The sequence below is a fragment of the Podarcis melisellensis genome, assembly GCF_964234715.1.
Source record: "Podarcis melisellensis genome assembly, chromosome: 4".
Lineage (NCBI taxonomy): Eukaryota > Metazoa > Chordata > Lepidosauria > Squamata > Lacertidae > Podarcis > Podarcis melisellensis.
In genome coordinates, this window is record NC_138531.1 from 102,373,901 (window position 1) to 102,388,533 (window position 14,633).

Below are 14,633 nucleotides of genomic sequence, written 5' to 3' on the forward strand. Positions count from 1 at the left end.
CCAGAGAGGAAAAGCAGCCTTTGCCAAGACAGCAGCAGCGGCAGCGGCAGCAGCGTCATCAGTGGGGAAAGATGTGATTTACTGCCCAGAGCATCCTCTATCCTTGTGGGCCTTCGCACTGAAGTGGAGGCGGCTCCTGATTGGTTGGGCAGCCGCAACAGCTGGGCTCTTTTTCAGGATGCCAAATAAAAGGCATCGCCCCCCCCCCTCCAGCCTGGGAAAACAACCGTTCTGGATCGCAAGCAGGATTCAATGCTTCTTCTAACGTGGGACGAGGCTCTGGCTATGGACTCTAACCCGACGGTCATGCAAGCTCAGTAAGTAGATAGGATAGCAAGCGCTATTCCTTCCTTGTATCATCTCCTCCCTTGCAGGTTTCTAAGCAGGGGTTGGGGGGCCCTCTGTAGGGGGCTCTTCGGCTGTGATTTCTGCCTTGCAGGGGGGTTGGACTTGATGGCCCTTGTGGGTGTCCCTTCCCAACTGGGGTCCCTTCTATGCACAAAGTTTGGATTTGATATCCCGCTTTGTCACTACCCTAAGGAGTCTCAAAGTGGCTAACAATCTCTTTTCCCTTCCTCCCCCACAACAAACACTCTGTGAGGTGAGTGGGGCTGAGACACTTCAAAGAAGTGTGACTGGCGCAAGGTCACCCAGCAGCTGCAAGTGGAGGAGCGGGGAAGCGAACCCAGTTCACCAGATTACAAGTCCACTGCTCGGGTGCTGATGAGAGTTGGAGGGCACCCAGCTGGCGAAGGCTGGAAGATGATCTGAGTGCCTTCAGGGGTAATGTGCTTTGTAGGGGGGGGGCGGGTGCAGGAATGGAGCAGAGCAAGGTCCATGTTGAGCCCACCAGTATCACTTGCAGTGTGGTAGAAGATGCTGAGCCCCACTGGACTTGACTGTGGGGCACAAAGTGTCTTGGGCTGGGGCAGTGCTAACTCCCCCCCCCCAGGGGAAATGCAGGAAAGCACCGGTCTGAGGACTGTTGCTTGGCAGCCCACACCACTGACTTCCCCCTATTGTATGTGCTGTGGGTTCACTCTGACCCTCTGCTTCCTGCCCTTTAACCTCAGAGATCAGTCAAGGGACCTGGATGCTCCAGACCGAACTGCACACCAGATCTTTTGGGAGATCTGTGATCCAGATATTCTTTTTAATGGAAACAGAGGGGAGGGGGCTGCAAATTTAATGGTGCCAGCATAGCTGTGCTGGGGGGAATGGAAACGTAACCCCTTGCCCTCTCCCCAGGTATTTCTTACTCACAAGGAAAGAAATGCAGGAACTCCTCTTTTAAAGCCACCTAGGTTGGTGGCCATCACAGCCTCCCGTGGAAGGAAAATTCATAGTTTAACTCTGCAATTCATGAAGAAGGACTTCCTCTTGATCCATGGTCTGGAAGCCAAGCCTGATGAGGAGCGGTTGAAGGATCTTGGTATGTTTAGCCTGGGAAAGAGGAGACTGAGAGGAGACAGGAGAGCCATCTTCAAATATCTCAAAGGCTGTCCCATGGGAGAGGGAACAAGCTGGTTTTCTCCTGCTCTGGAGGGCAGGACTCGAACCCATGGCTTCAAGTTACAAGAAAGGAGATTCCGACTAAACATATGGAAAAACGTCTTGACAGTACGAGCTGTTCAACAGTGGAACGGGCTTCCTTGGAAGGCGGTGGGCTCTCCTTCCTTAGAATCATAGAATCATAGAGTTGGAAGAGACCACAAGGGCCATCGAGTCCAACCCCCTGCCAAGCAGGAAACACCATCAGAGCACTCCTGACATATGGTTGTCAAGCCTCTGCTTAAAGACCTCCAAAGAAGGAGACTCCACCACACTCCTTGGCAGCAAATTCCACTGTCAAACAGCTCTTACTGTCAGGAAGTTCTTCCTAATGTTTAGGTGGAATCTTCTTTCTTGTAGTTTGGATCCATTGCTCCGTGTCCGCTTCTCTGGAGCAGCAGAAAACAACCTTTCTCCCTCCTCTATGTGACATCCTTTTATATATTTGAACATGGCTATCATATCACCCCTTAACCTCCTCTTCTCCAGGCTAAACATGCCCAGCTCCCTTAGCCGTTCCTCATAAGGCATTGTTTCCAGGCCTTTGACCATCTTGGTTGCCCTCCTCTGGACACGTTCCAGTTTGTCAGTGTCCTTCTTGAACTGTGGTGCCCAGAACTGGACACAGTACTCCAGGTGAGGTCTGACCAGAGCAGAATACAGTGGCACTATTACTTCCCTTGATCTAGATGCTATACTCCTATGGATGCAGCCCAGAATTGCGTTGGCTTTTTTAGCTGCCGCGTCACACTGTTGGCTCATGTCAATTTGTGGTCAACCAAGACTCCTAGATCCTTTTCACATGTACTGCTCTCAAGCCAGGTGTCACCCATCTTGTATTTGTGCCTCTCATTTTTTTTGCCCAAGTGCAATACTTTACATTTCTCCCTGTTAAAATTCATCTTGTTTGTTTTGGCCCAGTTCTCTAATCTGTCAAGGTCGTTTTGAAGTGTGATCCTGTCCTCTGGGGTGTTAGCCACCCCTCCCAGTTTGGTGTCATCTGCAAATTTGATCAGGATGCCCTTGGAGGTCTTTAAGCAGAGGTTGGATGGGCTTCCGTCCTGGACGCTTTAGCTGAGATTCTTGCCTTGCAGGGGCTTGGACTAGATGATCCCTGAGGTCCCTTCCAACTCTAGGGTTCTATGATTCTCTCACTTGCCCCTTCTTTTTAACTTTTATCAGTTACTGCCCATAACTTTCAGTCCCCATTCCCAATTCTAAATCCCCTGACAGTGGTCATAAATTCTTTGTTTCAAAGGCAACTTACAACCCAGCACCGTTCCAGCCTGGAAACAGAAACATGGACGTTCTTTGCATTTAAAGTTAGCCATGCAAATGAGCAGCTCATCTGCTGCCAGAATTAGTGCCCAAAGGAAAGCCGGTGCGAGTTTGTTAAATGCAGGGTTCCCAGAGAAGGACGCCCAAAACGGTACAGGGATCAGTTCCAGTGATTTATTAGAAGGAAGCCTGCAAAGTAAACAGCAAGCATTTGTTGCGACTGCCGCACCCGGGCAGGCATGTCACGCAGAGGCAGACTTAGGGGAGTGAGACCAATTTGCCCGCACAGGGGGCTGAGACGAGAGGGTTCAACAGGGGGTGGGGTATAAATAATAAAATTATTAAAATGGTGGTGGTGGTGAACAATGGAAGGGGAGAGGCTTGGAAGTACTAAATTTTGGCATCACAGAGGGCGCCACTGAAATTTTAAAGCCCCCAAACCGCCACTGATGTTATGCATTATAAAGATCAAAACAACAAAATGAACTGGACTCCTTGGCAGGTTTTGAATAAACAGACACAAATTTATTTGTTAACATAATAGATGGATAGTTTAGAGATCTTTACATTTTTACAATATGCAGAGAACAGTATGTGTTGATAAATCAGAGAGAGGAGCGGAGGGAAGTCGTAGGGGAGGGAGAAGTTGTTGTGGGGGGGGAAATGGGGGGGAAATATAATTGTTAAAATAATTTGTTATGTGAAAATAATCAATAAAAATTCTAAAAAATAAAATTAATAATATGCATTATACAACCGTATCTTGGATCCCGAACACCTTGTGAGTCGAACGTTTTGGCTCCCGAATGCCACAAACCCAGAGGTGATTGTTCTGGTTTGCGAATGTTCTTTAGAACCCGAACGTCCCAAGCGACTGCGACGATTGGCTGCAGGAGCTTTTTGCAGCCAATCGGAAGCTGCGCCTTAGTTTCTGAACATTTTGGAAGTCAAACGGACTTCCGGAATGGATTCCGGTATGACTGTACAGTGGTACCTTGGGTTAAGTTCTTAATTTGTTCTGGAGGTCCGTTCTTAACCTGAAACTGTTCTTAACCTGAAGCACCACTTTAGCTAATAGGGCCTCCCACTGCCGCTGCGCCACCGGAGCATGATTTCTGTTCTCATCCTGAAGCAAAGTTCTTAACCCAAGGTACTATTTCTGGGTTAGCGGAATCTGTAACCTGAAGCGTATGTAACCTGAAGCGTATGTAACCCGAGGTACCACTGTATACAGAAAGCGCCATATATCAGTTGGGCCAGAAACTTCTGTCAGTCCCAAGGCGAAAAGTCAAGCGTCCCATAGTCACAGATGCAAAGCATCAAAGCAAGTCAATTAGCACATATCAAAGTAGTAAATGCCGATTAGTGTTGTTTTGACTGCCACTTTGGAGTTTACAAGCATTTCGGAACATTTTCCCTGTTGAGTTTTTCCCATGTTGTCAAGTCCCATCTGCCCCTCACTTCCCTCCATGTGCAGAAGCTGCCTTCTTGAGTGTCAGGACCCACAAACGGCCTTGTCCGGTCCATCTTCCAGAGACTGTCTTTGCAGGCAGGGGAGGCCCCTAACTCACAAAGGGCATGAGACCCATTCGGCTCCCCTCACCTGGTTTTGCCAGCCAGCCAAAGCCATTCCTGGGATTGTGGCCGCTATCGCATGCTGACCGCTTCTAGGAACCCACAGGAACAGTTCCTCCCATATACAGTACCAGAAAGCCAAACACGGTGATGGCTGCCCTTTTCTTGTGTTTGCAACCGGATTTCCAATTAACCTGTGTCAGAGAAAGCAATGTCAATAAATCCCTGGAGGCAGATGTCAATTTATGGAAAGTGGGGAGTGTGCGCCACAAAACAGCAACTTCCTCTTCATATCCTGTCTCTTATCTTTCTGCCTGCGGCACCCATTACATAATCCGTACTAAAAGCTTATTATCACATGAATCCGGAACGAAGCAACTGCTGGCAACGTTCTGCACATACAGGAGGACTTCTTGGCCTGTTCATTGGGGCAAAGGGGGGGCCATAGCTCAGTGGCAGAGGAACTGCCTTGCCTGCAGAAGTTCCCAGGTTCAATTCCTGGCGCCTCTAGGTAGGTCTGGGAGAGGCTCTAAAATCCTGCAACCAGTCAGTGCTGGGTTAAATAGACCAGTGGTCTATTCAGTATAAGGCAGCTCCTTTGTCTCTGGGGTCCTTCCTATGTGGCCCATTGTTGTTGTTTAGTCGTTTAGTGGTGTCCGACTCATTGTGACCCCCTGGACCAGAGGTCCGTTCGTTCCAGGGGTCCGTTCACACCCTGAAAATTACTTAAACAGAGGCACGCTTCTGCGCATGTGCGCGGCGTGATTGAGTGGCCGTAACCCAAAGATTACATATCCAGAGGTACGACTGTACTTTCTATGGGAAAGCGCACCTTGGTTTTGGAACGCTTTGATCTGGAACCGACTTCCGGAACGGATTAAGTTTGAGAACCAAGGTCCCACTCTACAGGACAGGACAGCCCTATCCTGCCAAGCTCATTGCCACTCACCCGACCCCCAGCATTTGCTGCCTGAGGTGGTCGCTTTGTTGTTGTTGTTGTTTAGTCATTTAGTCGTGTCCGCCTCTTCGTGACCCCCTGGGCCAGAGCACGCCAGGCACTCCTGTCTTCCACTGCCTCCCACAGTTTCGTCAAACTCATGTTTGTAGCTTCGAGAACACTGTCCAACCACCTCGTCCTCTGTCGTCCCCTTCTCCTTGTGCCCTCCATCTTTCCCAACATCAGGGTCTTTTCCAGGGAGTCTTCTCTTCTCATGAGGTGGACAAAGTCTTGGAGTCTCAGCTTCAGGATCTGTCCTTCCAGTGAGCACTCAGGGCTGATTTCCTTCAGAATGGAGAGGTTTGATCTTCTTGCAGTCCATGGGACTCTCAAGAGTTTCCTCCAGCACCAGAATTCAAAAGCATCAATTCTTTGGCGATCAGCCTTCTTTATGGTCCAGCTCTCACTTCCATACATCACTACTGGGAAAACCAGAGCTTTAACTATACGGACCTTTGTTGGCAAGGTGATGTCTCTGCTTTATGTGGCCCATTAGCCAGTGTTTGATTTGCTGCATTCCACGCTTTCAAGGGGGCTGGACTAGATGACCCGTGGTGTCCCTTTCAACTCTACAATTCTCTGTTTCTTCAGATTTATTTTGTATTTTGCAAAAGTAATAATAAATAAATAAATAAATAAGAATAAAAATGTGCGCCCCCACCTCTGGGAGCCTTCCATTGTAACTATCCAACTTCCCAAAACTTCAACTCCTCTTGCGATGGTTTGACCCTTTTCCGTTTTAGCTGTACAAATTTTACAAACACCCTCCATATCTCCTCAAAATCATTTCTTCTGCATATTCCCCATCTCACATTAATAGAACATGCTAATTTATCATGAATAGCTATATCTCACACCTCTTTGTACCATTCTTCCATTTTATAGTCACCTTGCCCCTTCCACTTCCTAGCTATAATAATTTGTGTCAATAAATCTGTGAGCAACACCTTCATAGCCTGTGAACCTTCCACCCCATCATAATTTTTAAATGCTTTATTAATTTTTGCAAAAACAAAATTGACAAAAGAATCCAAAATCAATGCATATTACAAAAAGGAGGGGAAATAGATTCATACGTGTCAGAGCTGCCTCCAGGTCCCAGCTCACAGAGGACCAACGCTAGCCGGTAGTAATGTACAAAAGTCTTTATTGAGGTTCAGTTTCCATTTACAAGCCGCAGCGTGCAGCCCTACGTCTAGACGCTAGATCGGCGAAGCCCTGTCTGAGTCTCCACCCCCTGTACACCAGTTTAAGACTCTAGCCTTACTCCACCTTTTCCGTTGCTCCTTTCTCCTCTGGGTCCTTCTGCCCCCCCGGTGTCTCCTCCTTCCTGGACTCTTCTGACGCTGACCCCCCTGACTCCTGTCCCTCCTTTCGGCGGGCTTTAGGACCTGGCTCTCTATCCGGGCTACCCACTGTGCCGCTCCCCTGTACATTTGAACTTGGCGCGCGCGCCCATCTTCCAACCTTCCTCTCGACCGTTTCCTCTCTTTCCGATGGAGGCATGACCAATCCTGACTCATCTCCTCCCGCTGGCGGTGAGCAGCCAGATCCCGATACCTGGGACTCCTCCCCCCTACTGCTCTTTGGTGGGGAAGCTGGTCCCGATTTCCAGCTGCTGCTCTCTGAGTCCCCTCTGGCCCCTTCTTCCTGGGGTGTCCCCCTTGCTCTGACCCTGGGAGCCCCTTTCTGTGAGTCTTCCGATTCGCTGGAAAGACTCAGAGACCTCGGACCACTGTCATCGCTTACGTTTCCTTCGGATTCCTCCCCCTCGCTCTCCGTTTCCTCCCTTTCCTGTGCCTCTGCTCCTGAGCCCCTGACAATACGTAACAGATTCCATTATGACTTCCGATCATCCCAACGTGTTTCCTGGGGTGCATTTTTGACTGCCCACTTTCCATTGTCTCTCGCAGATTGTCTCAATTGTTTTGATTTTGTAAATTTTACACCCCATCGTAAATTGATAATAATGGTACCTCTGGACTTACGGTTAGCTTTAACCCAGTGATTTCTGTTATCTCCTTAAACACTCTTTGCCAAAAAAAATTATACATACTGTATATGCACCTCCATCACATGTGAATATAAGTCCTAGTTTCCTGACATCCCCTCCAGCATAACACCAAATATTCCTTGTTTATTTGATTTAATCTGACTGGTGTTAAATACCATGTCCAAACTAACTCATAATAAGGGGGCTGCCCTTGAGACTGACCCAGAAACTCCAGCGGGTGCAGAATGCCGCAGCGAGACTCCTTACAGGGTTCTTGCCACGGGATCACATTCACCCGGTGCTATACCAGCTGCACTGGCTTCTGGTGGAGTACAGGGTGTCAGGTTCAAGGTGCTAGTTTTAACCTTTAAAGCCCTATACGGCCTAGGACCCTCGTACCTACGGGACCGCCTCTCCTGGTATGTCCCACAGAGGACCTTACGGTCTTCAAACAAAAACATCTTGGAGGTCCTGGGCCACAGAGAGGTTAGGCTGGCCTCGACCAGAGCCAGGGCTTTTTCGGCCGTGGCCCCGATCTGGTGGAATGCTCTGTCACAGGATACTAGGGCCCTGCGGGACTTGACATTTTTCCGCAGGGCCTCCAAGACAGAGCTGTTCCACCAGGCCTTTGGTCAAGGCACAGTCTCACCACCTCTCTCCTTCTGTAATCCTCATAGAACTCTAGCCCAATGGTTAATTTGATTCTGAATTGATTTTAGAATGAATTGATTTTAGAATGCATCTCAATTAATTGATTGTGATTTTATGTAAACTGTGTTACTTTTATTGTTGTTAGCCTCTCTGAGCCCAGCTACAGCTGGGGAGGGCGGGATATAAATAAAAAATTATTATTATTATTATTATTATTATTATTATTATTATTATTATTATCATCATCATCATCATCATTATCTGATAATTCTATGCTTCTACAATTCCTGGAGATCACACAGTAATATGAGGCTGGTTTCCTTTCAATTCCAGATCATGACGCAGTGCCCAAGGCAGGATGGAACCTCCCGAGCCAGACGCTCCCAACGCCACCTTCTACCAGCCTTCCGTGCTCCTCCTGATGGGCATCCCTGGAATGGGCAGGAGCCACCATAGACTCGTCTCCATCCCCTTCTGCTTGCTTTACCTTGTGGCCCTCTTGGGGAACTGCATCATCCTGTTCATCATTGGCAGAACGACCAGTCTCCATGAGCCCATGTATTACTTCCTCTCCATGTTGGCCCTCATGGACCTGGGCCTGGTGCTGTGCACCCTCCCAACCACGCTAGGCATCTTCTGGTTTGACATCAGGGCGATTGGCTTTGATGCCTGCCTCACCCAGATGTATTTCATCCATGTCGTCTCCATGCTGGAATCCTCAGTGCTCCTGGCCATGGCCTTTGACCGCTTTGTGGCCATCTCACGCCCCCTGAGGTACAAAGCCATCTTGACCAAGCCAACCATTGTCAAGATAGGCCTGGCCATGTTGGTGAGGGCAGCCGTCTCCCTTCTCCCGATCCCTTTTCTGCTCAGGAGGCTGACATACTGCAGCGACAACAGCCTCTCCCACTCCTTTTGCTTGCATCCTGACATCATGAAGCTGGCCTGCAAAGACGTTGACATCAGCGTCAACGTTCTGTATGGTTTAATCATCATTCTTTCAACAGCTGGCATAGATTCGCTCCTCATTGTGCTGTCTTATTTCCTGATCATCAGGACTGTCATCAAGGTGGGTCCCAAGGGGAAGTGCCTGAAGGCTTTGAATACCTGTGTCTCTCACATCTGTGCGGTCCTCATTTTTTTCATCCCCATGATTGGCCTATCCATCATCCATCGATTTGGCAACGGTGTGGACCCGCTTGTAAAAGCCATGGTTGCCTACGTCTACCTGATCGTGCCCCCCGCTTTGAACCCTATCATTTACAGTATTAAATCCAAGCAGATCCGGAAAGCCATCTGGAAGCTGTTGCTTTGGAAGACGGTCCCTCTTTGAAATGGAGTGGAGAGGTCAAGAAGTAATTCAGTTCATTTCAGCCGTTGTGAAACTAGCCATGTTGCAGTTCCCTGGACAGTTTTGTACCCTGTGGAGCTGCCTGCACCAGTTTTGCAAAGGAAACCAGCACAAATGATTGACAACTCCTCCCATTTGCAAAAAGAGCTGAAGCAAATCGGAAGATCAGAACGTGTCCTTGTCAAGCTGGCGCCGTCTTCCACCTGTAGGGCTCTCACTGGGAATATGGAGCAAGCTTGTTTTCTGTTGCTCCACAGGGGAGGACAAGGACCCACAGATCCAAATGACAAGAAAGACTCTGAGTAAACACTAGGAAGAACTTTCTGATGCTAAGAGCCATTCAACAGTGGAACAGACTCCCTCAGAAGGTGGTGGACTCTCGTTCCTTGGAGGTTTTTAAGCAGAGTTTGGATGGTTGTCTGTCGTGGATGCTCTAGCTGTGATTCCTGCACTGCAGGGGGCTGGACTAGATGACCCCTGGGGTCCATTCCAACTCTGCAATTCTACGATTCCATGATTCTGTGAAGCATACCTTCAGTTCAACACCAAACTGTAGCAGTCGCAATGCTTCTCACTTAGGTGCATCAAGGCAGTTTTTCTGTTTTGCATTTAGGTTCTGATTTATGTCTTGGGAAGTGAAAAATGTGCCAAACTTTGTATTTCGGGTAGATTAAACCAATCAATCTTTGGCTGTGTCTCACACAATGCTTTGGAACACACTTTTACTGTACTGCCAAGGCCAAGATTTTCAAAGGGGTCTTGGAAAATTTCTCTGGAGCCAGCCCAACCCAGAGATAAGGGAACAAATCACAGAAGGGAGAGAAAACACAGTGTCAGGGAAATCTGCTTCCTGGTCCATAAAGCAAGGTGGCTCTAGGTCAGATTATCACACACCTGCCCAGACAAGTGAAGTCTGGCTCACATAAGAGGCGACATGCCTCACAGCCCACAACTGGCCACGTCACCGCTATTTCCTGTGTTGTCATCGGTAGGTCAAGTACCACCTTTTCCTGTTGCCTAGAGTGGACGTCCAGGGGAACGTGGCTCCAAACAGGGAGGATTTCTTGCAGTACCTGTTGGGAGCAACCTCCTTCTGACTATGACCAGGTCGATGGGTGTGACCCTACCTGGTGCAAATAAAAGGGCCAGGCACATGGTATCTCCCTCTTACCTGCTTCTCCCTTTCGTCCTTCTGGATCTCCACTACTCCTGGCTCTTAGCCAGCACATGGCTCATCCTTTACAAAGGATGGAGCCCACAAGCAGCAAGTCTGAGATTTAGCACAGACTTCATTTTCTCTACAGATGAAACTGTATGAAGCCTGCCTTCAGATTACGGCTTGTTATTTTCAAGAAGTCTGTGTTGTGTTATTCTTATTTTAAGAGGGAAAGAAAGGGGAAATTTACCAGGAAGAATTCACTTTGCACAAGGCAGACTGGATTGCTTAATTAAAAAATTCTAATGAGTCATCAACTGCTTCCAACAAGTTTGAAATATACTCGGAGTCCTGTAGTGATTTCATGCTCTTTATTGCAGCTTGTAAAACAGTGATTGAATTGCCCCCCCCCAAACCTCAGGCTTTTATATACATTATTTACCCAATGAGTCCCATCTGATTGGCTGATTTTGCTTCCCTCCTGGAGCCTGATTGGTGTTTTCCTGCAGGCCAATCAGTTGTTACATTCTAGGATCCTACCAGCCTAATAGGCTGATTAACTTCTTCCTGGAGCCTGATTGGTGTTTTCCTGCAGGCCAATCAGTTGTTACATTCTAGGATCCTACCAGCCTAATAGGCTGATTAACTTCTTCCTGGAGCCTGATTGGTCTTCTCCTGCAGGCCAATCAGTTGTTGCATTCTAGGATCCTACCAGCCTAATAGGCTGGTTAACTTCTTCCTGGAGCCTGATTGGTCTTCTCCTGCAAGCCAATCAGTTGTTGCATTCTAGGATCCTACCAGCCTATTGTTCTAGGATCCAACAAAGTTGCAAAGGAATGTTGCAAGGGAACTAGGATGAGTGATCATATCAAAACAATAAACCCTCTCCTACCTTCCTAAACATTCCCACACAATGAGTCAGTGGGGCTGCTTCCTCTTGCCTTGGATGGAAGAGGCTGGGACCCCTGAAGACCCCTGAGTATCTTGGAGGGGGTCCACTGGAGAACTCTCCTCATCCACTTTTATATAACCAGGGAAAGGGTCTGGGTCGTAAATAACAGAGAGCCTGTGTGGGGCCACGGTGAGAGTATTGACCCTGGGAAATCAGGGCTCACATCCCCACCAAGACATGAAGCCCATCAAAGTGTCACACACACACACACACACACACACATTGCCTCACAGGGTTGTTGAGGGAATAAGATGTGGAAGGGGAGAACCATGGACACCACCTGGAAGAAAAGTTGGGATGTCAGCAGATTAAACAAACAAAACATAGTGACAGATAACAAGAGTTGTAATGAGCCACGAGATTTTTAAGGCTTTGCTGGTTTGCGACAGTATTATGTTGGTTTGATTAGGTCTGTTCTGACGGGTATTTTTATAGTTTCATTTTCTAAGTGGTATGTTGGGTTAAAGCCTCAGCGCCTAGGGCTTGCCGATCGAAAGGTCAGCGGTTCGAATCCCCGCGGCGGGGTGCGCTCCCGCTGCTCGGTCCCAGCGCCTGCCAACCTAGCAGTTCGAAAGCACCCTCAGGTGCAAGTAGATAAATAGGGACCGCTTTCTAGCGGGAAGGTAAACGGCGTTTCCGTGTGCAGCTCTGGCTCGCCAGAGCAGCGATGTCATGCTGGCCACGTGACCCGGAAGTGTCTTCGGACAGCGCTGGCCCCTGGCCTCTTGAGTGAGATGGGCGCACAACCTCAGAGTCTGGCAAGACTGGCCCGTACGGGCAGGGGTACCTTTACCTTTACCTATGTTGCTTTTAAAAAAATCATTTTAGCAAGGTATGTTTGGGCACATTCGCTTTTAATTGTAAATGGAATGCAATTGTTCTCCCATCTCTAAGTGTGGGTTGTTGTTGTTGTTGTGGTTAAAATGTGTTTTATTGAAGTAAACCAAACCAATCAATACAATACAATAAAAATAACAGAAGTGCGATAAAGCAGTGCAGTACGTATATCGTAAAGACACTTAATATTAGGTTGGCCAAGTCCTTAAATCCTTTAGGAAAGCCAAATTTTGCATTGTTCTTCAGAGAGGGAGTTGTGTGTGTCTTCATTTGTTGCATATAAGATAAAATCCCACCAGACATCATGGGACTTGTACAGGGTCATCTGAACCTTGGGCAGCAAGTAATTTATAAGTTATTTTTTCAGTTATGCTGAAATCCACATATTCCTATACCAAAGTGAAATCTGGAAATCATGTAAGGTTTTCAGTGCTGGGTAGAGGTTTGGGTGTTGGACTCTATGACCGGGGGGACATGGGTTCAAATCTCCACCCAGCCATTAAGCTCCCTGGGGTGACCTTGGGGAGAAAAGGGTGAAATATAAATAGAATAACTGAAATAAATAAGATTTTCTATTTTGGAGCAATGGAGGTTCTGGCAGCCGCTAGCCTCCTGGTCAAGAGTTCATGAGAGCTGACAAAGTGGCAAAACTGACTGGGAGAAACAGAAATCAAGAAGGCAAGAAATTCAACAAAGAATGGGAAAAAATTATAATGAACTTGAAGAACACTGTAAAAAATTTAAAACCTTAGCAGGATTGACATAACACTTGTAATATAACAATTTTATGGTTAAAATTGGATTTAAACGAAAATTTGATAAATATTATAAGATGCAGTGGGAAAAGATTTACAATGGAAACCATGTGGGGGGGGGAGAGGGAGGTCCAAGGATTCAGGCGATCCTATATATGTATAACATTGATTATATTTGAATGTAAGTGATATTTGTAAAAACTGAAAATAAAATTCTTTTTAAAAAGAGTTCATGAGAGCTGAAACTTTTCAAATGATTGTCCCACAGCTTGGGCAAAAAAAGCAGTGGTGATGTTGGAATGGGATGCTTGAGTGAAATTAACTAACTTGAGTGAACTACAACTAATCCAGAATGCGGCAGCTAGACTGGTGACTGGGAGCGGCCGCCGAGACCATATAACACCGGTCTTGAAAGACCTACATTGGCTCCCAGGATGTTTCCGAGCACAATTCAAAGTGTTGGTGCTGACCTTGAAAGCCCTAAACGGCCTCGGTCCAGTAGACCTGAAGGAGCGTCTCCACCCCCATCATTCTGCCCGGACGCTGAGGTCCAGCGCCGAGGGCCTTCTGGCGGTTCCCTCATTGCGAGAAGCAAAGCTACAGGGAACCAGGCAGAGGGCGTTCTTGGTAGTGGCGCCTGCCCTGTGGAACGCCCTTCCAGCAGATGTCAAAGCGATAAACAACAACCTGACATTCAGAAGACATCTTAAGGCAGCCCTGTTCAGGGAAGTTTTTAATGTGTGATATTTTACTGTATTTTTGGTTTCTATGGAAGCCGCCCAGAGTGGCTGGGGAGGCCCAGCCAGATGGGCGGGGTATAAATAATAAATTATTATTATTATTATTATTATTATTATTATTATTATTATTATTATTATTATTAAAACACCTGTCTGCTGCTGGTGCCAGAGACCATCACAATGAGGTTTCTCCACATTGTAGCTCTTCTCCTCATTGTAGCTCTTTCCACACTCTTGTTAAGAATTTCAGAAACCGATTTGGCTTCCACAATCATATCACAGAAGGAATTGACTGGATCTGTTCTAATGTGTTTGTGTTGTTGTGTTGTGGGGTGTGTGTGTGTGTGTGTAGGAGAAAGAAAAGTCGCAGACTATTTCTCCCATCGTGACACATGTGGAAATGCTATAGGGCTGCAATTTGCAGCAGACTTGGAAGAGGGTAAACCCCATAGATGGCGATCCTTACTTCCATGTGAACATGCATACAATACTATTGTACATCTTTAGAAAATGAAACAGAGGGGGGAGGAAATCAACAGTAAAAGAAACATACTTCGGAGACCTCAAATATCCACCCACTGTATATATGAAAAACGTGTTTTAATATGGCTTTTGCAGTAAAAGAAACAACATTTTGTTACACGCCACCCCGATCTCTGAGTGGTGAGAGAATCCGGGGGCTTCCAGGTATTGGCTGTGTCCTAGATGGCTTCTCTCATGTGCCCCCCACCCCTTGTTTCAACTCTTTCTATGGGGCAGTTCAGTAGAGCTTGTTCAACAGAACCAGAGAAAAGTTC

The 14,633-nt window shown here is 47.3% G+C and overlaps 2 protein-coding genes across 2 annotated transcripts in view; one reads left to right on the top strand and one right to left on the bottom strand.

Moving 5' to 3' along the window:
* Positions 1 to 14,633, bottom strand: part of LOC309368792 (uncharacterized protein) — a gene marked incomplete at its 3' end in the record, with an annotated part of 476,991 nt that overhangs the window by 49,013 nt on the left and 413,345 nt on the right. The window lies entirely within an intron of this gene.
* LOC309369247 (olfactory receptor 51G2-like) lies at positions 127 to 10,084 on the top strand. Its single transcript, XM_081910049.1, has 2 exons — positions 127 to 317; positions 8,379 to 10,084. Exon 2 carries the CDS (start codon positions 8,404 to 8,406, stop codon positions 9,376 to 9,378), a length of 975 nt encoding a protein of 324 aa, XP_081766175.1. The 5' UTR covers positions 127 to 317; positions 8,379 to 8,403; the 3' UTR covers positions 9,379 to 10,084.